This window comes from Phaenicophaeus curvirostris, chromosome 5, assembly GCF_032191515.1.
Source record: "Phaenicophaeus curvirostris isolate KB17595 chromosome 5, BPBGC_Pcur_1.0, whole genome shotgun sequence".
NCBI lineage: Eukaryota > Metazoa > Chordata > Aves > Cuculiformes > Cuculidae > Phaenicophaeus > Phaenicophaeus curvirostris.
The window spans coordinates 57,408,034-57,431,118 of NC_091396.1; the positions used below are offsets into that span (position 1 = coordinate 57,408,034).

Sequence of the window (23,085 nt, forward strand, 5' to 3'; positions counted from 1 at the left end):
GATCTTGCCTACTGGGGCTCACATCAGTTCCTGTTGAAGCCGTAACAGGCTAGATCAGTTCCCATTTGAAAAGTTTTGGGTTTTTTTAATGTCGTGAACATAACCTTTTGGGGTGTGGCCAATCAGACCTTTCTCTCAACTAGTGCAGACATTCTTCTGTCTACCTGACATAGATTGGTCTTTACCTGCTCCCCTTAATTCACAAACTAATTCTCTAAAACCTTCAGGTGATTTGCATTCCTCCTTGCTATGAGTAAAAAGAAGATGGTGATGTAGGGATGTCTCTCTTACATGTCCTACTGAATGAAACCTAAGGGAAGGCACTTCATGTGAGCGGAGTGTGTGAAACACAGGAGTGAAGCCACAAAGATACATATTGAAACAGTGGTTGATGTTCAGAAGGATTTGCTGCCAAATCCAGATATACGTGAAGAAAGCCAATTTCTATATTCGATTCAAATTTAGTTTAAAATAGTGGAGAACACTAGATGGTAGAAAACTTTGGACATTCCTCAAATTACCTAGGGACGTTCTTGGTACCAGTCATCAGAAACAGGAAAGGAATTGGGCTCATCAGCTGAACTTCCATAAACGGAGAGAAATTAGAAAAATGATTAAATGGTTCATGATATGTGCAGTGATCCTCCCATGTCCTTTGGGACTATTGTCCTATCAAGTGAAAGCGATTCTCAGGATTGAAGTTTGTAAATACTGTAATTCAGCCTTAGCTTGTATCAGTTTTACCTTGATATACATAGTTGTCATTGCTTCACATGTATAGAAGACCCGAATATTTACAACTGTTCAATGCATTTTTTAACTGATTTAGATTATGAAATAGAAAATACTTACCAAGTCAGCATGGAACACTAAAATGTTAGCAAATGGAAAGCGCTTTAGAGGACTAGATTGTGATTTTTAAATCCAAGTTTGAAAAGGTGAAGTGTGCTGAAATGCCAAGTACTAAGTCTAATAAGAATAGCATAAAATTATGTCTTTGTCTATAACCCAGTAAGAGGTGAAGGCAGTCTGGGATGGTTGGTAAAAACTGGTAAAACGCGTTTGCCCTTGTGTCATTTAAATTGTCTGCCAAATAATTTTTGTAAAATTACAGCAAAACCATTGTGTTTTTATTTGGATTCAGTGGTGCTTCCTGCTTGCACTAGTGATTTCAAAGTGTGTGCAGTTTCACGATGAATGCTAATAAAACTCTTTCTTTTACTGTAGCTGGCATACTGCGTAGTCCAGTTTTTAGAAAAGGACAGCACACTTACAGAACCAGTAAGTTTACCTTGCCATTATATTTTTTGGAATATTAATTTGCCTTTCATCTCTAGACTATTTAAGGAAGTTTGAGGAACAAAAAATTGATAAGTAATTGTTTTTATTAGGAAGAGTTAAGTATTTAACCATTTTGATGTGTCAAATACATTTTTTTTAACAATTTTTTGGAATATCTTAAATGAATTAAAACAACATGGAGAGCATACCTCTTACAAACTCAACAGACTATTATTATTTTATTCTGGCTGACTGGATATGAGGTGGTTGATCCAGCAGCAGTTTAGTCTGATATGAGCTCGCCTGGACTGTGCTCTGCTGAGAAAACTGATGTTATGCTGGAACACAGATTTCTGGCACACTGAGCTACCTACTGTTGCAAGGCTTTTGAGTCAGATCCTGTTAATGTCTGCCAAATTTGGACTGTAGACAAAACCAGACTTTGGTCTGGCTGCATGGAATTGCATAGATGAATACTTTTAATTGTCCTCGATAGTATGTAATGCTTTGCATCATTAAACACAGTATTAAGTATGCAAGAACTAATATGTTTAATCACCAAGTAGCAATCAGGAAAATGATTACTACTAACAAAAGCACACTTTATTAGATTATAACCATTTCCATTGTAATATTGAAACCGGGATTCCTGAAACAGAGGAATTAATCCAGACGAGTAAGAAGTCTCTTCTGCTTGGAGCTTTTAGTATTTGTTAAGGTATCAAATCTCAGACGTTCTGTCATTCATGCTGTGTGAGATCTTGAAATCTTAGCTTTCTTCCAGACATCAGCTCGGATGTTGCATATTTCCTCATGCAAGTCTGTACTAATTTGCATCTAAGTCTGTTTCCCTTCTTGATCCCAAATTAGTACATGATTACACCATTCTTTAGAAACTTAGCACATGCATCACTGAAGTGCTGAGTTCCCCTTCAAAAGCTCTGTTCCTCTCAAAATAAAACTATTTCCCCTCATAATTGTCATACGAGACCTTTGAGATCATATTAAAAAAATTGCATGAATTTCTCAAGGCTTCATTGAGGGCATAGAATCTGTTTTCGTGATTAAATAATATGTACACGAAACATGCACTTATTGCTTACAGAATTGTCAGTGACAATATTAAATATTGCTTAGTCTTTACATAAGAGTAGCGGGACTTCTGTAAAAAACCCTCTATTTCAGAAAAGAAAAAAAGAAACGGTTTGGTATTTTTTCCTTAATGAGAGGAAAAAATATTTGAAAGAGAGGCTGATGATTGGTGCAACTTTTAAACTATATAAAATGACAAGTATAATCTTTCTTTCAAAAGAATTTTTCCAAGAAGTCTGTTCTGGATTTTTTTTCCTCCTTTTCTATTTGTAGGACTAGACAGACACTGTCATTTTTTTTTTCTTTGTGTGACTTTTTGATCTTCAACCACACAACAAAAGCATTTGTAAACTTATGCTTTCAGGATTGGATTCATTTCTTACCCTGAGTATCCGAATTCAAGGTTGAGGGCTGTGCTAGTCATTTTTAAGTACTTAACCTAGCTTTAAATATTCTTTGAAGGAAAGTATTTTCCTATTTAAATATTGTTTGGCATCAAATTGCCACAGATGGAAAGCAGTTTTTATAGTGAAACAAACTTAAAAATTTTAAAATCTTACGTTTTGGCTTGAAAACTGATATTTGGGGGGAAAAAAATCATTATCCTTTCATAGCAAAAACATTTGTCTATACTTATCTTTTTTAAATCAGAAATTGCTAACAGTGCAAGGGTTGTTATTACTTCAGTATAACTTCATGTAAGATTATTGAATAAATAGTGATGTGATGGATAACCACACAAATAAATACAATGTCCAACTATATTTAACTGCTAAACTTGTGTCACTTTTCAGACTTAAATTCTTGTGCTTATATATTCAGATGAGTTTATTTTTCAGTTAGACTTAAACTTTTCCCATAGATGTTTAGAACATTTCTGAAGAGCTGTGAGCAAACTAGCAGATAACTTCATTTTGTGTCACATTTTTCTGGATTCCTTAGCTACCTCATCCAACACCCCTCCCCTTTCTCCCACTCATCTTCTGGGTGTTTTGGGGTGTTTCTAGGCAGAAAGGTCTCCAGCATGCTGGGTAATCACCAAGAAAGTTAAGATCGTGATTGCAGTACTATAGTTAGTTAAATAAAATTCAGTGTTTAGAAGCAACATGCCTAGAGTAGTCATCACCTGTCAATTTAGGTATTTATAGGAAATAATTTTTTTTAAATACAGTAATGCAACTTAATTTCTTGAGCTTTGGAGCATACCTTCTAGAAGTGAGATTGAATGTTGTTATCACTTAAGTGGCAGATAATTTTCACTATTGCATAGTAGGAAATTTGTGCTTTGTTTTGATGATAATGTTAAGTTCACATCAGGTTAATTTCTCTTGTCTTCTGATTGTTATTTTTGAACATGTCTTTTAAGTGTTTAACTTTGTTTTCTGAAGAAATGGTTTTGGACCTATTAACAGTTATTTCTGTGACACTGAAATAACTGCATCTGATTCCTGCTGCAGCACAGAACAAGAAATCCAATTTTTGTGTTCTGTGTCAAATATTAGACTATTTAATGAAATGTATATACATTGCATGGTAAAGTCAAATTATCGTGAGGATTATGTTTGCTTTGTTTCTACAGGTTGTAATGGCACTGCTGAAATACTGGCCAAAGACTCACAGTCCAAAAGAAGTCATGTTTTTAAATGAGTTAGAAGAAATTTTAGATGTTATTGAACCATCTGAATTTGTAAAAGTTATGGAGCCTCTTTTCAGACAGCTGGCCAAATGTGTGTCCAGTCCACATTTTCAGGTCTGTACTTACTGAATATGCAGTAATAAGAGGATTTTTGTAAAGCAGACAGTATTGCCTACTGCTATTTTGGCAACAGAAAGTTCATTATGGTGAATAAGTTTTCAATTCTGTGTCAAATTTTAGGGAGCCAAATATTAGCTTTATTGTTTCTTTTCAAGAGTGTGTTATGCATATTTGTATTGGGTCAACCACTTAGTGTTATGCTTAAACTTGCTGTTTTCAGAAGTACCTGAACCTTGCCTGTACATAGTGTTTGCATTTCACTGCTTGCACTAGAGTTCTACAAATAGTCTTTCTTTGGGAAAACACTGCTTTACTTGAATTTCAGAGTTCATAGGTTACAGTTTGAATCATGTCCTTATCAAGGAAAAAGCTGTTTTTCCATCTCTGTCAGCTCCATGATGCCCCATTGGTGCTAGAAAAATCCAAATCTAAGTTGCAACTTTTCTTACCTTTCCTTTTCTTACACATTTCAGTTATTTGAGCAATTGACTGAAGTGGTTTTCCTTTTCTCATTTCATCTTAGGTTGCAGAGAGAGCATTGTACTACTGGAATAATGAATATATTATGAGTTTAATTAGTGATAACGCAGCAAAGATTTTACCCATCATGTTTCCATCCTTGTACCGGAACTCAAAGACACATTGGAACAAGTAAGAAACACTTAAATAAAATTCTCCTACTTCACTTATGTCTAGTTCTAGGCTTAAAAGTGGTTCAGATCTTTGAGTTGCTAGTTTTAGCTATGTTGAATTGTTTAGTCTGCAACATCAGAGTTGCTGGATGAGGAAGAGACTACTGTTGTCAAAATTTTTAGGAAATACAAAGAATTGAAGATAGTTTTTTCCTTTTTCCATTAAACAAGAAACAGTGCTTTTAGTGCATCTAATCCATGACATAATTTTAATATGAAGTAAATTTGGCATTCATCTGCAGTTCAGATACTTGTAAAGACTAACTTTGTTTTCTGATCTCTAACCTCTCAGCTGATTTCATTTCTTCTGTATTCTAGTGGAATATATTGTAGATCAGGTCTTCCCCCACCCCGCATTTTTTTTCCTCTTCTTTCTCCATTGACTATCTTCATTTTTCCCCCCCGCCACAATAACATAGTACTTATGCATGAAAACAGTCCTGGTCAGCTTCTTTCTGCAGCTGTTCCATTATAAAGAGCCTCTTTGTTTGAGCTGTTGTGCAACTGCTGGGATGTTGAAAATATCAGTCCAGTGCTGGCCTTGAATTGAGAACTGCTGATGGATTGGCCACTAATGCATAATCAATCTGCCACTAAACACAAAGATAAACGGAAGTGATGTTGAAGTGATTTATTACAGTCACTGGATGTAAGCAGTGATAAATAATGTACTTATGAGTAAAATTTTGATTTGGTGATGCAATTGGACATAGTTAATGTGGATTGCTGACAGTTGTTTTTCTGGCTTTCAAAGCCATGCATTCTTTTTATTCAGAGAAGTCATGCTACCCAGTACAGCAGCACTCTTACTTCTAACTCACATGTATGGTACAAAAGAATAGTTTAACCCATTGCTTTTTGGATTTAATCGTTAGCAATAAATTGCAGACTGGAACTGTAAATTACTCTGTAAAAGTGCTTTCATAGAGCAGATTAATTAGTTTAATTTTTCTGATGTTTTCCACTTCACTTTTCTAACGCTTTTCTGAAGAGTCCTGCTATAATTGTGTTGATGTGAGTGCTGTTGCTGTGTGACACTTTTCAAAATGAATGGTGTCTTTTCTAGGGTTCTTCCAGTCTCTTGGTTTTTTTCCTGTAATTTGTCAGTTGCCAATTAGTTACTCATATCAAGATCTTTATCACCTTGCATTTTCTCTGATATCCAAGTTTGATTAGTGTCAACAACTAAATTTCAAAACTATTGATACACGTAGTACTAAAAATGAAGTACAAACATCAAAAGTGTACATGACATGTAGTGCTATTAAGAACTGCATTCAAAGTTGGTTAACTGTAGTACTTGTCGTAGCCCTTTTGATGGTAGACTGAAACTTCCGTTAACTAGTGTTGTTTTCACTTATTCTGAAATGATGTAATTTTCCAGTTACGTAGGCTATTGGCTACTGTTGACCAGAAAAAATAGATTTCAAAGTTTAAAGTACTCTTGAGTTTCAACCAGAAGTTTTACTTATAGGACAATACATGGCTTGATATACAATGCTCTGAAACTCTTCATGGAGATGAACCAAAAACTGTTCGATGACTGCACACAGCAATTTAAAGCAGAAAAACTGAAGTAAGTTTTCGTGTCAGTGTGTCTGTTTGTCCATGAATAATGTGTTCAGAATGCTTTAAAAAAAACAAACATGTCTTTAGTGGGAAGTTGCCCATTTATGGTACTGCAGTCTCAAAATCGACTTGGGGAAACTTCTTTTTATATGTATATGCTGTAAAAACCTTCTTAAGAAAAGATTGCTTCATGTAGTCTTTGACCTAATACTGCTGGGGGTCACCATCTTCCTAAAAATTAATTTTTAGCGAGGGACACTGCTAATCGTGGAGCTAAGTGTAAAAGATCTCAAACAGTTCAGTTTACATCCTGCATTTATTTTAGCATCCTTTATTTACCCGGTGTTTTTTTCTTTCATTTTGCTACTCAGTTTTTCTGAAAACACTTTTCCAGTGTTTTTCTACATTGCCTTGTGTGTGAGCACATGTGCGTTTTTTTTCTTAAAACTACCTGAGATAGCGTCGTCACCATGTTGTGATACAGAACGTTCGTACCTTGTTTGCCAGAAGAATCCCAGTGATTTCGATGTATTCTTGCATTGGCCAATGAGCTGATCTGGAGCTGAAAAACTGATAGAGATGGGAAATAGTTTGTTAATGTGAAATGATGTATCAAACTAGAAAATGGAAGCTAGAGTATTTCTAGTTTCTGCCCCAAATGCGGTTAACTTCTGTGATCACAAAGTCACTTATCTTCTATTCCTCTATTTCCAAATCTGTTAGACTTTTTTTTTTAAGTATTTCGGTATTATAAAGCCTACTACAGTGAGAGCAAGATGTTTGGCCCTCATTTTAGGGGCTGGGGATTGTAGTTGAAATGTGGGTACTGAAAATACCTGGATTTTAATATTTTTTTTAATTTCAAAGTAAGCAGTAGTAGTTTCAAGTAGTGGTTCAAATTACATGCCTATTTTAAACAAATATACTGGAAATAATACAAGTCCTTAATGTGTGTATAGATAAAAAAATGTGAACAGACTATGTATGTCTCTTCCTTCATAGCAAATAAGTAGCCTCCTTTTTAAATGAGGAGGCAATCTTTTCTGCTAGGGGTTTTCTGTGGTTGTTGGTTTTTTCGGTGGCACTTTGTGTGTGAACAGGCGAGTGCTGAGTGACCAGAGAACAAAACACCACCCAACCCAAACAGTCCCTTACTGCGCAAGAACTTAAAAGGGGGTGGTTGAAGAATTCTTCTACCCAAGCCTGAACTTAATGGAGAGGTAGAGGCAAATTGATTGTATATTAGAATAAAACTGCTGGGGTTTTTAAGTTTGGATTATCTGCTCTCTGCATTGAAGCCTGAGAGCATTCTTCAGCCGAAAGCCCTTTTAAACACTGCCACCTTTGAAACACAGGAGTTCATTCTAGTGTCTGCAAGAAGTTTCTACCTGTAAGAAACAGGGGGTAACCACTAGGTTTTATGAGTTTGAATTCCATTAGGAATAAGGAAACAGCCCTTCTCCTACTTCAGATTTTTTTTTTATTTATTTTAAAAAAGGCTTCCCATAACATCCCCTCTTGGCTTGTGCCTCCCTTGAATGAGAAGTACCTGAAGTCAGTGTTCATTTCAAAATATCTCTGGGACTTTTAATGTAAACTGCTACCTGAAGCTCTTGGGCTGACAATAAGGATCTCATTTTTTATGGTCATATATTAGTTTCTAAAGTTTCAGTGTAACTCTACAGGTTATAAAGTTAAAACACAAACGCACTTCAACATAGATCAAGCTTTTTTCTGTTTTAGTTGTAACCTTTTTAACAATGTGCAGTTATAAAAGATTCACTGGTATCAGCCAGTTTGTTGCTTTGGTGAGAAATTGTAGGGGTTTTTCCCTTTTAATGTTCCTTTGAGATTGTGGGGTTTTAATAAGATGCAAATTTCCTGTCAACAGTAAGTGATATTGTGGGCAATAAGCTGAAACAAGCATAGCTGAATACTTTATTCTGAATTTTTCTAATGACTTTCTTCATATTTAAGAAAGTTGTGATGCAAGATTCACCAAGCTGCTTTAGCTATTTTTGCTTTTAAACTTTTTTCTTTCCAGAGAGAAGCTAAAATTGAAGGAACGGGAAGAAGCATGGGTTAAAATAGAAAATCTAGCCAAATTAAATCCCCAGGTATTTAGAAAAGATTAACATGTTGATGTTTAAATACTTTAGTTTTATTAAATATCAGTGTGGGAAACAGGTCTTGACTGGTCATGGAAATAAAGCAATTTCACCAATTGTATTATGGAAGATATACAATAAAAGTACTTTTAAAATTTGTAACCTTTCTCTTGTGCAAGTAATTATTTTTAAAAAAAAGTATCTGAAAAGCATGATATGAAGTACTTTTTCCTTTTCTTATAATAGGAGATACACTGTATTGCAGTTTAAAAAGTTGTTGTGCAAAATTATGGAACGTGTAGAGATGTCATAATTGGTTTCTCTTGAAAAGCTATTTTGCAAACAATATATTACAAAAGAGATCTTTCTGCTAACTGTGAGTTACGACTGGTCAGTTTTCCTGTGTCAAATGGATTAAAGTAATATTGCGTGTTCTTGTCTGCTGCATTTGTTCTCATACTTGCATTGAGCCAGTTTGGTGAACCTGCACCTCAGGTTCTTACTAAAAGGAAAACATCCTGTCAGACATTACCTGATGTAACTGAAATTTTGATAAAGAAACAAAAATTTCTTTAAAACTATTCATTATGTTTTGAAATTATGGGAGAAGGGGATAGTCTGGCTTGGGATTCCGCCCCCACCTCTGCTTACTCTGCTTGGAGAACACTGTCAGTTTTCCTTTATTTGAATCATTTCGATTGCTGCTGTGGGCAAAGAACACTGAATGTTTCAGTTTCTTTGCAGGCAGGATTGTGCTGTACTGCAGCAAGAAACTTACTGTGCTGTATCTTTCCCACATGATGTAGCTGAGTTTAAAGTGATGGAAGATGGAGTAACAGTACTTTATAAACGCAAGTGGGGCACTGTGATCTCAGTGCTGTTTTTGAAACAGAAAGTATGGGGTCATCTTTTTTGTAAGGAGGAATTTCTTAAATGTTTTTTCCTCTTGTGGCATTTCTTGGGGGAAAAATAAACTGCTCAAGATTTCTTAAACAAGGTCAGTTGACACCAGATCAGTTAAATTGATAGAAAAGAACAATTCATATCAAAGCAGCAACTGATATTCAGTGACAAAACATCCCTTTAATCGAATAAGCCATATAAAAGCCTTGCTTGATACATGTGGTCATTTGCTGTCACAAATAAAGCATTGCATGTCTGGCTAAATAAGGAGATTGATTTGTAGCAGTAAAATTTAAGAGATCTACACTGCAAATATCCTTTTCTTCCCAAGTAATTTCGGTAACTGTGTACATTTTCTGAACTGGGCTAACACAACCTGTACAGTGTTCTGCATAGGACCCTCAAAGAGAGGTAATAATTGGAAGCAATTTAAAATAAAAATTAGTAATTTGAACACCAAGTGCTTCCCTGAATTGATGTAAGACTATAAATGCTTTTAGCACTGTATGTAATGGATTTCTAGTATTTGTTGTTGGGGTTTTTTTCCTGGAGTTTCTGTTAACTTTTTAATTTATCTGATTAGTGACAATTTGTGTTGTGCAGTGCTACTTCCGAGTCTGCATGACAAAGGAATGCATTTTAAGATTTTAGATATAATATAATTATATTCATCAAATCCTTGCTGCCGATTTTTCTGGTTTGTCTTACATGCATTAAGTTATTCTTACTTGTGTACTGGAATATTTATGAGGAAAGATGGATGAAAAAATGTAACTCTGTGTGTGTGTACACGCATAAATAAGTTGTGATTTCAGGACCACATGCACCTCATCCGAATTAAAATAGAATTTAAAATATTAAGATTGCTGTACATTAAGCTTCAGATGCTGTTTCCACAAAATGATTTTTTGATTCCCAAAGACTTTTTTTGGCTGGTTTACTTTCTCAAGACAGAAAGTTTAGTATTTTGTTTTCAAATTGGTTTAAATGTATGTTAACTATATTTAGCCTTTTAACAGTGTGTTTTCTCTTCTAGTGCAAAATTGCACCAGAAATTAAAGTCATTGTGTTTGGGTTGCTACACTGTTCACAAATTACTAGACAATGTATCAGTAATGTTTCAGATAAAGGATTGTCAAAGTAGACTTTTGTTACTGACAGAATCTGAATATTTTAAAATTCAATGTCAGATAATCAAACCATATTTTTTTATTTTAACTGTTTTTCAACAGGACATTCCTGACAAATTTAAGTATTGGAGTTCCATTTTAAAGTTTATTTCTTGGTTCCTGGAAGCATAAGATATTGAAGCTAATCTCAGATAACTAACTATAGCATTCAAGTGCTCAAATACACTCTTAGTATTCAAGTATTACTACTAAGAATGATTATTTTAACATTTTGCGTTTTATTAGTACCCAACGTATAGTGACACAAGTTTGCTGAACAGTCCAGTTGCAATGGAAACAGATGGGCCTTTAATTGAAGATTTGCAGATGCTGAAAAAGACAGTGAAAGAAGAGGCTTGTCAGGTAAAGCCGTGTGAAGAGCACAAAGTACTCTAAAGTATGAATTACTTTTTTTTTTTTTTAAGTACCAGTTAATCCTAGAGATAAACTTGTTCTTTTTTCAGCCTTGTAACCATTTATCCTAGAGTAATGAACTTCATTAGCGCTGCTACTTTAAGTGATGCTGTAGCAGGCAGAAATACAGTGCTCGGTTTGTAATGCCTTTGAATCTACTGCTGGTCTCTTTTGACGTATCAGCTACAGAAACTTTCATTTTCTTTTCAGTTATGAATAGCATTTTGTCATGATGGGAACAATTAGTTAGAAATATGGCTAAAATCTCCCACATCATTTACTATTCTCTTCTTTACCAGTTTTGGTTTTCAAAATGCAAACTTGTATAAAATATAGTCAGACATTAGTGATGACATTTTCATTTGTAATTAAGAGCCTTCTTAATTAAAGTAGCTAAAGCTACCATGTTTTGAAAAAAATGCGTGAAGTGTTTTGTTATTCCCGCTCTCGGGTTGTCTTCCTCAGTCCATCTGTCATGTTCCACCGCAGGGCCTGGACTCTCAAGGTCATTTCAGTCTCTTCATCTTTAGCTAATGCTTAATGATCTTCAGGTATTTTTAATTTAGCTTTAGTTAAGTGGAACCAGAATCCTGACCTTCAAACTAGAGACTTGAACTTGGAGCTGATAGAAGATGGACAGGTGCCAGGGAACATTGCGGTGTTACTAAGATGTCTGGTAGGAATATCAGTAATGTGAGTATCTCTAAATCCAGCGAAGTTTAACACCAGGGGAAAGATCTGGAGCTGAAAAACTGATTGAGATTGGGAGATAAAGTCTGTTAATTTGAACCAATTCAATAAAAATAAGCATATGTTCAACCTAACCTCCTACATGACTTTCTTAAAATTCTAGTGTCGTCATCCTGCAAGATTATATTTTTATGTATTATTTGTACTGTGGCATTTTGGTTGAAAGTTGAAATCAAAAGAATTGCTGGAATGCCTCCAAGAGATGCTTGGTGACTGCTGCATTTTAAACACTGATATATAGAGTGGAACCCTGTGATTTACATGTAAATCTTGGCTGAACTCCATGCTGATCCAGGGCTATGAATGACAGTAGCATTCCTATTCAGGGAGGAGTTAGAGCTAGTCAGTGAGGAGCTTTAATAAAGTTTCATTTAGAGTTTCATTTCTGCCTTTCTTCAGACCTTGGATCACTTAGCCAGGCCCACACGATGGGGAGAGGGGCCTCCTTTCGCTGACCCCAGAGCCTAGAACCAGTTCCCAAGGAGAAAGGCACAGATAAGTTTATTGAAGAAAAGCGAGTACAGCCTAATCTTGGAGTTGTTGATTATAGTGTCCATCTTTTATTAGGCTACTTCCTAGCACATTAACCAGACGAAGCATTAAAGCAGACGAAGTATGACTCTACTAGTAGTTGGGACAAGCAGTTAAGAAGAAAGTCACCTTTTATAAGGACTTTTTTATAGAAGAACTTAAAATCAACATCATTGATGAAACAGGCAAATTGGGATACGTGAGACAGACATGAGAGGTATAAAAAGACACCATTATATAGTTTCAAGACGCTTTGATAGGAGTACTGTCTTATTTTGAGAGAACATAAGGATAAATAAAATAACACAGCTGAACATTAAATTTTTGGATATGTAAGTAGTCCGTGGAAAAAGCTTAATCTTTTACTTTACATATAGAGGCTTATGAAATGAAAATAACTGAGACAATAGATGTTAATTGCATTTTTTTAAATGTTATCAAGTGATAGTTGTGGTAGTGATGTCATGATTTCTAATAGCTTAGAATTTGATAGTTGTTTATAGTTCTCCCTCTTAGTAAAAAACTGGTTTCGAGACTTAACTGGGTGGCTGGTGAGGTAAAGAGGAGAAAGTACAAACTTCTTCCCATGTGCTTTTAATTTCTTTTCCCGTAGGTGAGCATACTGATCTGCAAGAAATATTTTTAGTTGTTCAGTAATTAATAATTTCTATTTTTATTTCAGGCACAGAAAGATCAGAAAAAAGATCGTCCTCTTGTGCGACGCAAGTCAGAACTGCCTCAGGATATCTATACCATGAAAGCCTTGGAATCACATTGCAGAGCTGATGAATTAATATCCCATGATGGGCATTAAACTATTACAGTGAAATATTTTGGAGGAAAAGGTGTTTTCTTTTTTCTGGACTCAGTTCTACAGTAGAACTTACTTTTTTGTGCCATACCAATCAGTTACACACAAAGTCAAAGCTTTCTTCGACCCAGTTCTGTAGGCAATAACTTTAATAGAATATGCAGCTCAAGATTAGTAGTTCAAACAATGGTAAATTACCCAATGCAGAATATTGGGTTGACCATAATCAAGTGGACACAATTTCCTGGAGGAAATTTCATGGAGGTGTTATCATAGTACCAGCTAGCTGATAACGTGCAGTTTTTATTGTGGTGTTTGAGAAGAGCATTGTATAAACTCATTCCGTCTAAATAAGCGAATGACCAATAGTTGGTACTTATGATAAATGTGTGTTTTCAAAAGTAAAATTGTTTCCAATTGAAGTATTAAACTTTTTCTAGGATTTCTCAACTTTACAGCTGTTTCCACATTATTGCTGTCTTGTAATATACCAGCAGTTTTGAAAATACACAGTTCTTTCCTATTCCAAAACATGGCTTACAAACTGGTAACTTTCATGACAATCCTCAATCATCATTCCTTTCTAAGAATTCTGTAAATTTATTTCTCCTTTACTTAGGATAAAGATGTATATCTATGTATACCATGTCCTAGTGCTTTATGTATATTTAAAGCCATATTTTCCAGTCTTCAGTGTATAATACGGCACCAGTGTTCTAAATAAGAACTGGTAGAAGAATTTTTCCTAAAATGAAAATTTGTTTACTATGACTGGGAATAGACTGAATATAAAATTTCAGTTTAAGGTTTTTTTCAAGTCAGTAAAATATTCTTTCACTGTTTTCTCCCTTATCTGAGCTTTTAATACTCAGCATTTTTCTTGGACTCTAGGAGTTCAATATTCTGTGGCAGATATTATTCGCGATTTCAGTTGCATCAGTTTTTATCTGAAAGATGAAATTAATCTTTCAGGAAACACAGCGTCAGAAGCTTATTGAAATAAGAAAAAGAACAGACCCTTCAATTCCATTCTGTTTCTTTTTGAATGAGTCTAAGAGCTGAGGAGATAGTGACCGTAATTTTACCGTGAAAATATTTTTGTTGTTGTTGTAAAGAGCACATGTGCTGCAAATACACCTCACAAGTGACTGAACATGCATCTGAGTTGCTGATGATCTTCAAGTGCTGCTATATATTCCACAAGATTATTTGCATGTAATGAGCTTTTTGTTGTAGATGGAAAAGCACGGGAGGAAAATACCTTTAAAAATATAGTGCTTTGTCTTCAATATTTGATTTCTCTCAGGGTGGCCAGTATTTTGACTTACTTATCCTGCTTACAAGCTGTTAAAAATGTGTTCTGCTATTCTAAATGGGTGATTAGTTTCTTTTGTCTCTGGCAGGAACATGATATAACTTAATGTTTAATGTCTTGATGCATAAAGAGATAAAAATGTGGCTTCTTTCCAACTAGTTTTGGTTAACTTTTTAAGGAAGTATAACACCTCTTGCATCCATGAAAAGAAAAAATTGCGCAAAGCAGACATTCATAGTAAACTTGTGCAGATGTTGTGCTTGCTGTTTGTTGGTTGCATTTAACATTCGATTCCCGGTATTTATGTTGTCTATTGGAAGAAAATTGTGGGTGGTAAATATTGGCTTACAACAACTAAATTTCAAGTCCAGCCCAACCTTTAGGTGGAACGTCCACTGTGTCTGAAAATATTTCCTGTAAAACTTGAAAAAGAATATGCTTTACCATTAGGATAAACTATATTAAATCAGTTTAAAGATGCCTTCTCCTTTTGATGGAAAAAGGGTGCTTTTTTAATTGTGTAAAGCAATGTCGATGTATTTTGATATACCATTGTTTGAACTTCCATCTTTAGCTGGTAGATTATCAGTTACCTTTGATTTCAGGTGTTCAGTATGTTTGTACAAGAGGTTGCTGAAAGGAATTATTCTTACGTTACCCAAGGGGAAAAAAAAAAACAAAACAAACCTGTATATCAATGTTTGATTGATTGTGTGATGCGCAACGTATAAGGACATCTTTCACTGTCTAGATTTTATTTCTGTTCTTTATTGAAGATAAACACTCACCAAAAAGGGAAATACTACAGTATTTTTGAAGATTTAAAGTTCACCTCAAATTCCTATTTGAAGTTTTGGGCCACTGAACATTTGCTTAGGCAGCATTCCAAAACCTGTCGCCTCTAATGGTTTAGCATGTTTATTATCAATATTTATATGCGTCTTATCCTGTACTAAACCATTCTAAAACTATTACATCCAAAATAAAAAGATAAATTAAAGTAGAATTTTGGTGACTGTTGTTCTTCATAAAGTTCTGTGTCTGATGCCTTCCCCCATTTTCCAAAATTACACCTGTACATCAGGAATGTCAAAAGTAATATTACAAGTGTCTTTTTAGTGTGGCTTTAGTATGGCTTCATTTTAATATTGTACATACGTTGTACCTTGTTTTATGGTAATAAGTAATAAAAATGTAGACTTCATATTTTGTACAGAATCGTCCTATGTACAGAATAAAAAGTTCCTAGAAACAGCAAAAATAGGTAAGTGGCACAATTATTTTTCATTAGACTATCTGTAACATGCGTTAGTAGAATGTTAAGTTCAAATGTACCTACATATTTTTTAACATTTTGTAATTCAATTTTTTTTGCTCTGGCATTGTTTCTGAAGAACTTCATACACCTGCCATTTAATATGCTTTTATCTAATTTTAAAACTTTAAAAAAAAATGGTGTATTATATGGACAAATAAAGAACATGTGAATTTTACTTGTTCATCATGAAACTAAATTTAGCACAGGGCGTTGGGTGGGGTGTTCAGATTATCATTGTTTGCAGAATCAGCTGAGCAAATTAATTGCATAAATTTCACAACGGAAAAAAATGATGGAAAGGCCATTAATAAAAACGGGAATTGTGGCTGTTCATTAGAAAAGGCAGACTTAGGTTTTAAAATAACTGTCACTACTGAAACAAATTGTATAAATTTCACATATACAAATAGGAAAGACGCAACTTTAATACCACCGTATTTTCCCCTGTAACGCACTCTATTGACAGGCTTCAAGCAAAAAAGCTATAAAATCAGAGATTAAAGTGTCATAGGTGATCAGGTGGCGAGGACGTGAAGTATGCAAGAGGATGTCTTCCCTCTGGAATCCATAAAAGTCCTCAAAAGAATGAAGGAAATTACTCATAAAGCTGACTTTCAGTAAGTGGTGAGTTAGAGGTGTTGGAAGCTGGGATCGATATCGGACTCCTGACTCGAGTTACAAATCTAAGATTTGAGGTGTAAATGAAGCCTTTGCGTACTGGAAGTTTTCTGCACAAGCTCAGAAGTAAACTTACCCCACACACTCCCAAGCTTAATCATTAGTCAAAAACTAGATACTGAAACAACAGAGTATTCAGTCGTTCTGTTTACAAAATCAGGGTCAAACACATCAAAATATAAAGTTTTAAAATACTGGTAGTAGTGACGTTTTTTCTGTAGGAGTATCGAGTTGGAAGCATAGATAAACTCACGAATAAACTCTCATCCTCTCTCTCCAAAGGAACTAAGCTCAGAGGCTTTGACCAGCAACCTTGTTAGGCACTGCTTGCTTGGTTTGGCTTTTTAGGAGTGGAAAGGAGGGTGCCAGTGCAGCACAGGTATGCTTGTGTCAGAGGTTTGTTCGTTTGTTTTGCAGAAACTAATTTAGTAGCTTAGAAATGCTACTTGTAGGACAGTGCCCCATCCCTGGAGGTGTTCAGGGCCAGGCTGGATGGGGCCTTAGGCAGCCTAGTCTGGTGGGAGGTGTCCCTGCCCATAGCAGAGGTGTTGGAACTGGATGATCTTTAAGGTCCCTTCCAACACAAACCATTCTATGAATTCCACGTCACCCAGGGTATTGGTCTGGATCTCGTTATGGACTCCCCTAGAAGTGGAGCACTCTGCTCGTTGAATCTTGTCCTTAACTGTAGATAATGGTTGTGGAGACTCGGACTGCGTGTAGCTAATAAAGAAATGCCATTCTAATTGCTATATCCTTGTCTCCCTGGATAATAGTTTCATTTATATGATGAGACTTGGCTTGAGCATTATGAAATAAAACTTGGATGTAGTTAAAAGCTTGAAAAATTTCCCAAGGGAGAATTTACTGTTGAGCTCAAGAAGATAATTCCTCCCTCACATAACTGAGGAGCAGCGCAGCTGCAGCTGGCTGTCTCTGAACCTTGTCATACGGGGACCGCGTTTACTACTGCAGGAGCAGAAGACTGCATACACACAACATGAAGTTTCACAAGCATCAGCCCTGTGGTGTTCCAGGGATCGGGCTCCCACTGTTGTCACAAAAGGGACAGGGTATTTGTCTCATCTGCTTCAAGCTGTTTTAGGCATTTTTGTGGTCCAGAAGAGGGTTCCCTTTAGCACAAGGGCCTTCCCATAGTAATTTTTCTAATACTCTGGCTGCAGAATTGGAGATATCAGAGGATTAGAAATAGGAATACAAGCAGTTTGCTCTGACTGCTTGTTTGGGTTTTCTTGTTTTGGTTTTTTTTTTTTCTTTCTGTCTCAAGTACTACCAAGTTATTATTAGATACAGGAAAATTTTTTTGCTAAAGTTGTTTCTTTTATAACTTAAGCAAAAGGTTTTTGTTCTATGAATTTTGTATTGCGTTTGTCAGCAGCAAGTCATCTCTGTCTCGACAAGTCCTAGTAATCGTTCTGATTCTCTGAAATATTACTTTTTAGTTAGGTTATAGGTGAAATGTGTAATACCAGCAATCTTGCCTCTTGGGTGGCTGGTTTCAGTGACTTTTTGCATACCTGTGAGAAGGACCAGGTCCTTTGTGTACACCGGAAAAGGACGTTCATAATTAACTAGATATAGATCAAGGCAACCTATTTTTCACCCTGACTGAGCACGCTAAAGCCTTTTCTCTCAATAGGCTTTAACTGAACATGAAAACTTGTGCATAAAGTTTGCTTATCTTGTCTTTGCTTCCACTTCCATCAACTTAACTTACATCATCTCCCCCTCGCCCTCTGGCACGGTAGATAAATCTGAAGTGATTAAAGGAATACACATCTTGCCTACCCTGGCTTTTAGTTACAAACACCTTGCATATAAGTATTGGAATCCTAGATTTGTTCTTTATTTCATAAAGTCTTGTCGCACATGGAGTAGTTGGGTTTTTAAAACCTATGAGAACATGAGACTTGCTGAAGTTTGGTTTTTTCCCATGTTTTCTCTGCATTTCAGCGGCAATGTGGATAAATAATTACTTGAATTCCTATTTCCAATTTCTGTCCTGCTTTCTTCTCTTTACTTCCATGTTTTATTTTCCTTATTCTTTCCTGGCAGCAATTTTACCATCATGAAATACCATCTCTTGCTTTTCAAGACACAAAAATTGTGACATTTTGGTGCAGCAGATGATGGCTGTTTTAGAAGAATAAGCACACTAGGACTTTGACGTGTAGCTTGAGCTAACCTCTTCAGAGATGCTAGGTTAAATTTGAGACATATCTAGGTTGCTTAAGAGTATTATTAACACCCTCTTCACGAATATTCTGAAGGACTGGATAGTTAGTTTAACCTCTGGTTTTGTATGCTTGGCTTGTACTGACACTACATGGATGTAAGAAGTAGATAATTCTCCCCAGCTGGAAAGCAGCCAGACAGGACCAGACATGGGGTAGGCTTGGTTCAGACAGCCTAGCAAAGAATAGCGGTTTTTTTCGTATGAAATCATAGAATGATTTAGGTAGGATGGGACCTTTAAAGGTCATCCAGTCCAACCTTCCCTGCAGTAAGCAGGGACATCTTCTACTGGATAAGGTTGCTTGGAGCGCTGCCCAGTCTGACCTAAAATGTTTCCAGGGATGGGGCATCCACCACCTCTTTGGGCAACCTGTTCCAGTGTTTAACCACCGTCACTGCAAAAAAATTTCTTCCTTGTATCTAGTCTGAATCTACCCTCTATTAGTCTAAAACCGTTACTCCTTGTCTTATTCCAGTAGGCCCTGCAAAAAAAGTTTGTCCGCATCTTTCCTGTAGCCCCCTTTAAGTATCGAAAAGCTGGAATAAGGTCTCCCCCAGAGCCTTCTCCAGGTTGAACAACCCCAACTCTCAGCCTTTCCTCAGAAGAGAGATATTCCATCCATCCCTCTGTTCATTTTTCTCGCCCCCCCTCAGGACCTACTCCAGCAGGCCCATGTGTTTCCTGAGCGGAGGGTTCCAGAGCCGGGTGTAGTGCTCCAGGTGAGGTTTCATGAGGGCAGAGTAGAGCGGCAGAATCATCTCCCTCGCCCTGCTGGTCACGCTTCTGATGTAGCCCAGGGTATGGTTGGCTTTCTGTGCTGTGAGTGCACATTGCCAGCTCATGCCCGGCTTTTCATCCACCAGTGCCCCCAAGTCCTTCTCTGCAGGGCAGCTCTCAATCTGTTCATCCCTCAGCGCTGATCCAGGTACAGGACCTTGCATTTGGCTTTATTGAGCCTCATGAAGTTCACATGGGCCCATTCTTCAAGCTTGTCCAGGTCCCTCTGCATGGCATCCCATCCCTCAGACTTGTGAACTGCACCACTCAGCTTAGCCTTGTCTACAAACTTGCTGAGGGTGCACTCAATCCCACAGAGTGGTCCCAATATGGACTCGTGAGGGATAGCTTTTGTCACTGATCTCCATCGGAACACTGAGCCATTGACCACTACCTTCTGGATGCAACCATCCAACCAATTCCTCATCCACTGAATAGTCCACTGTCTATGTGGCTGGGTTTTCTGGATTCCTAATATCCCAGCTGGACACACACACTTTAATGCCAAACTATGCTTCTGTAGTGGCTCACAGGTAAAGACTCCCTGTATGAGACAGGATATCCTGTCCCAGACTCCTTCTTTCTTGGACAGTATGTCTGAACAGATCCCTGGGCATTTCTGTTATATTCACCCGAGGACGCGCATGGAGGTTTCAGAGGCAGTTTTGTATGCTTGGTTTCTTTTTTGGGCAACATAGCCTCACCCACCTCCATGTGAACAAAAACTGGAGTTTTCAGTCACCCAGTGGCCCCAGTGTGCTTTCGGGAGTCAGTGGAGTTGCTCTAGACCTTGGCTGCCACCTCTCCTCTCCCAGGCACGTTCCAATATCCGCCAGAACCAGGGGGGAAGAGGTTAGTTTGGGCAAGGAGGAACAGGATTGTCCATCTCAGGAGCTGTAAGCTAAACTTATCCAAGATCTTAGATCAGTCAAACATACACACAGGGATAGGGCACGCATGTGCTTGGCAGCTGTAAAAGAGCATTAAGGATTTTTAAATAGATTCTGATGGAAAACACCCTTTCTTGATGCTGTGCTTTTCAGTCCCTCCCTCCTTTCTTTATATTCTATAGTCTTGGGAAATGGTCTCACAGGAGACTGGGATTCATGGTTCAGATGCTGAATTCATGGAACTAAATAGCAGGGCCAGCTGGAGGAGCTGGCTGTGTAAAGCAGCCAGGGAAAGAGGGTTGAGCCTTGCTTTTCACCACAGAGAAGCCGTGCCTCATTTGTCCCGGATGGTGACAAGCTGGCCTCCCACTTTCTTCATTGAAAAATGTCATTTGTACCATCTGTTCTTATGGCTTCTGGGTTTATTTTTAACATGAAAGACATATTTCTGCTTTGGATGGATGATCCCTGGGGCTTTATCTTCCTGCAGCGAGTGCAGGGATAGGATGAGTGGTAATAGTTATAAGCTGAAAGGGGAGAATTAAATTAGATATAAGGAAGAAATGTTTTCCTCTGTGGGTGGTGAGGCACTGAAACAGGTTGCCCAGAGAAGTCATGCATGTCTCATCCCTGGAGTTGTTCAAGGCCAGACTGGATGGGGCTTGGAGCAACTTGCTTCAGTGGGGAGCGTTCCTGCCTGTGGCAGGGGGCTTGGAACTCTATTAGGTTGCTCATGGCTTCATCCAGTCTGGCCTTGAACCCCATCCCTGGAGATGTTCAAGGTGAGGCTTGATGAGGCTTTGAGCAACCTGATCCAGGGGAAGGTGTCCCTGCCCGTGGCACAGGAGTGGGACTGGATGATTCTATTATTTAGTTTAACTGGTTCCTTTGCATATTGTACATACTAAGCTACAAAAAGTGGTAATTTGAATAGCAAATTGAAGGGTTTGGAAGGCCTGAACAGTACCTGTGTGCTACTACACCTTCTTGTATTCCCTCTTACTGCATTCCTGAGGCTGAAATGAGAGTGAAGAGGATGGGAAGTATTCTCATATCTTCCTCCATCCAGGTTTGCCATCTCTATACTCTTAGTGGATGAGAAGCTCAACATGAGCAATGATTGGGACCTGCCTGCAGCTTTGTGGGTTACCCTCAGATCTGAACCAGGGTGACAGCACACACAGATTTGGGTTTGGGAATGTGTAGGGTTGTGGGATGGAGAATCAGCATCACTGCAAACACCACTTTAGCTGGGAGGAGGTTGTCCTGCTCTGCTCCATGCTGGGGTGGCCCCACTGTGAGTACTGGGTGCAGTTTTGGGTGCTGCAGGATAAAAAGGATCTAAAGCTCATGGAGAGGTAACAGAGGAGGCCAAGAAGTTGGTAAAGAGTTTAGAGGGGAAACTGTATGAGGAGCAGCTGAAGCCACTTGGTCTGTTCAGCATGCAGGAGAATGAGGGGAAACCTCATCACAGGCTGCAGCTTCCTCAGAAGGGGAGGAAGGAGGAGCAAGCGCTGAGCTCTTTCCTGTGGTGGCCAGTGACAGAACCCGAGGGAACGGCAGGAAGATGTGCCAAGGGAGGGTCACCCTGGATATTAGGAAAAGGTCCTTCCCCCGGAGGGCGGTGGAGCGCTGGAACAGCTCCCAGGGCAGCAATCGCCAAGCTTGACAATGCTCAAAACGCATTTGGGCAACACCCTCGGGCCCACGGTCTGAATGTTGGGGTGTCCTGTGCAGGGACAGGAGTTGGCCCTGATGATCCTTGTGGGTTTCTTCCAACTCAAGACATTCTACGGCCTACGATTCTATGATCTTTAGAGTCCGTTCCACTTCAAACCATTCTATGATTCTATACCGGGGCGGCAGCAGCCGAACACACCCGCCCCGAGCTGTGCTAACGGGGAGCTGAGGGTGGGAGGCAGGCGCCCCGCTCCCGTTCCTTCGCTGCTCCGCTGCCGCCCTTCCAGAACAACCTTCTGGAGTAAAACCCTCTTAAACCCGTTGCGGGGAGGCGGCCGCGGTGTCTGTACCGCTCCGGCTCCCGCAGTGCGGGGAGGCACCGCCTTTCCCATGGGGGCGGCGGGACCCGAGCCACCCTGGCTCCCGCAGTACCGGGAGGCGCCGCGGGGCCCGAGCTGCCCTTCCCCTCTCACCGCAGGTGTGCCCAGGTGGCCAAGAAGGCCAATGGCATCTTGGCTTGTATCAGAAACGGCGTGACCAGCAGGTCCAGGGAGGTTATTCTCCCTCTGTACTCGGCACTGGTGAGCCCGCTCCTCGAATCCTGTGTTCAGTTCTGGGCCCCTCACCACAAAAAGGATGCTGAGGCTCTGGAGTGAGTCCAGAGAAGAGCAAGAAAGCTGGTGAGGGGGCTGGAGAACAGGCCTTATGAGGAACGGCTGAGAGCTGGGGTTGTTTAGCCTGGAGAAGAGGAGGCTGAGGGGAGACCTCATTGCTCTCTACAACTACCTGAAAGGAGGTTGTAGAGAGGAGGATGCTGGCCTCTTCTCCCAAGTGACGGGACAGGACAAGAGAGAATGGCCTCAAGCTCCGCCAGGGGAGGTTCAGGCTGGACATCAGGAAAAAAATTTTCACGGAAAAGGTCATTGGGCACTGGCAGAGGCTGCCAAGGGAGGTGGTTGAGTCACCTTCCCTGGAGGTGTTTAAGGGACGGGTGGACGGGGCACTGAGGGACATGGTTTAGTGACTGATAGGAACGGTTGGACTCGATGATCAGGCGGGTCTTTTCCAACCTGGCGATTCTATGATTCTATGAC

General features: G+C 38.6%; 1 protein-coding gene across 2 annotated transcripts in view; it reads left to right on the top strand.

The window, feature by feature from the left end:
* The window catches only part of PPP2R5C (protein phosphatase 2 regulatory subunit B'gamma), a 79,635-nt gene extending 63,751 nt beyond the window's left edge, over positions 1-15,884 (top strand). For both annotated transcript variants that reach the window (XM_069858825.1, XM_069858826.1), the window contains 7 exons: positions 1,228-1,281; positions 3,953-4,123; positions 4,653-4,780; positions 6,296-6,397; positions 8,435-8,507; positions 10,817-10,933; positions 12,948-15,884. In XM_069858825.1, coding sequence (XP_069714926.1) covers positions 1,228-1,281; positions 3,953-4,123; positions 4,653-4,780; positions 6,296-6,397; positions 8,435-8,507; positions 10,817-10,933; positions 12,948-13,079 — 777 coding nt within the window. In that variant the 3' untranslated portion in view covers positions 13,080-15,884. The remainder of the gene's footprint in view (positions 1-1,227; positions 1,282-3,952; positions 4,124-4,652; positions 4,781-6,295; positions 6,398-8,434; positions 8,508-10,816; positions 10,934-12,947) is intronic.
* Positions 15,885-23,085: the final 7,201 nt, after the last annotated feature.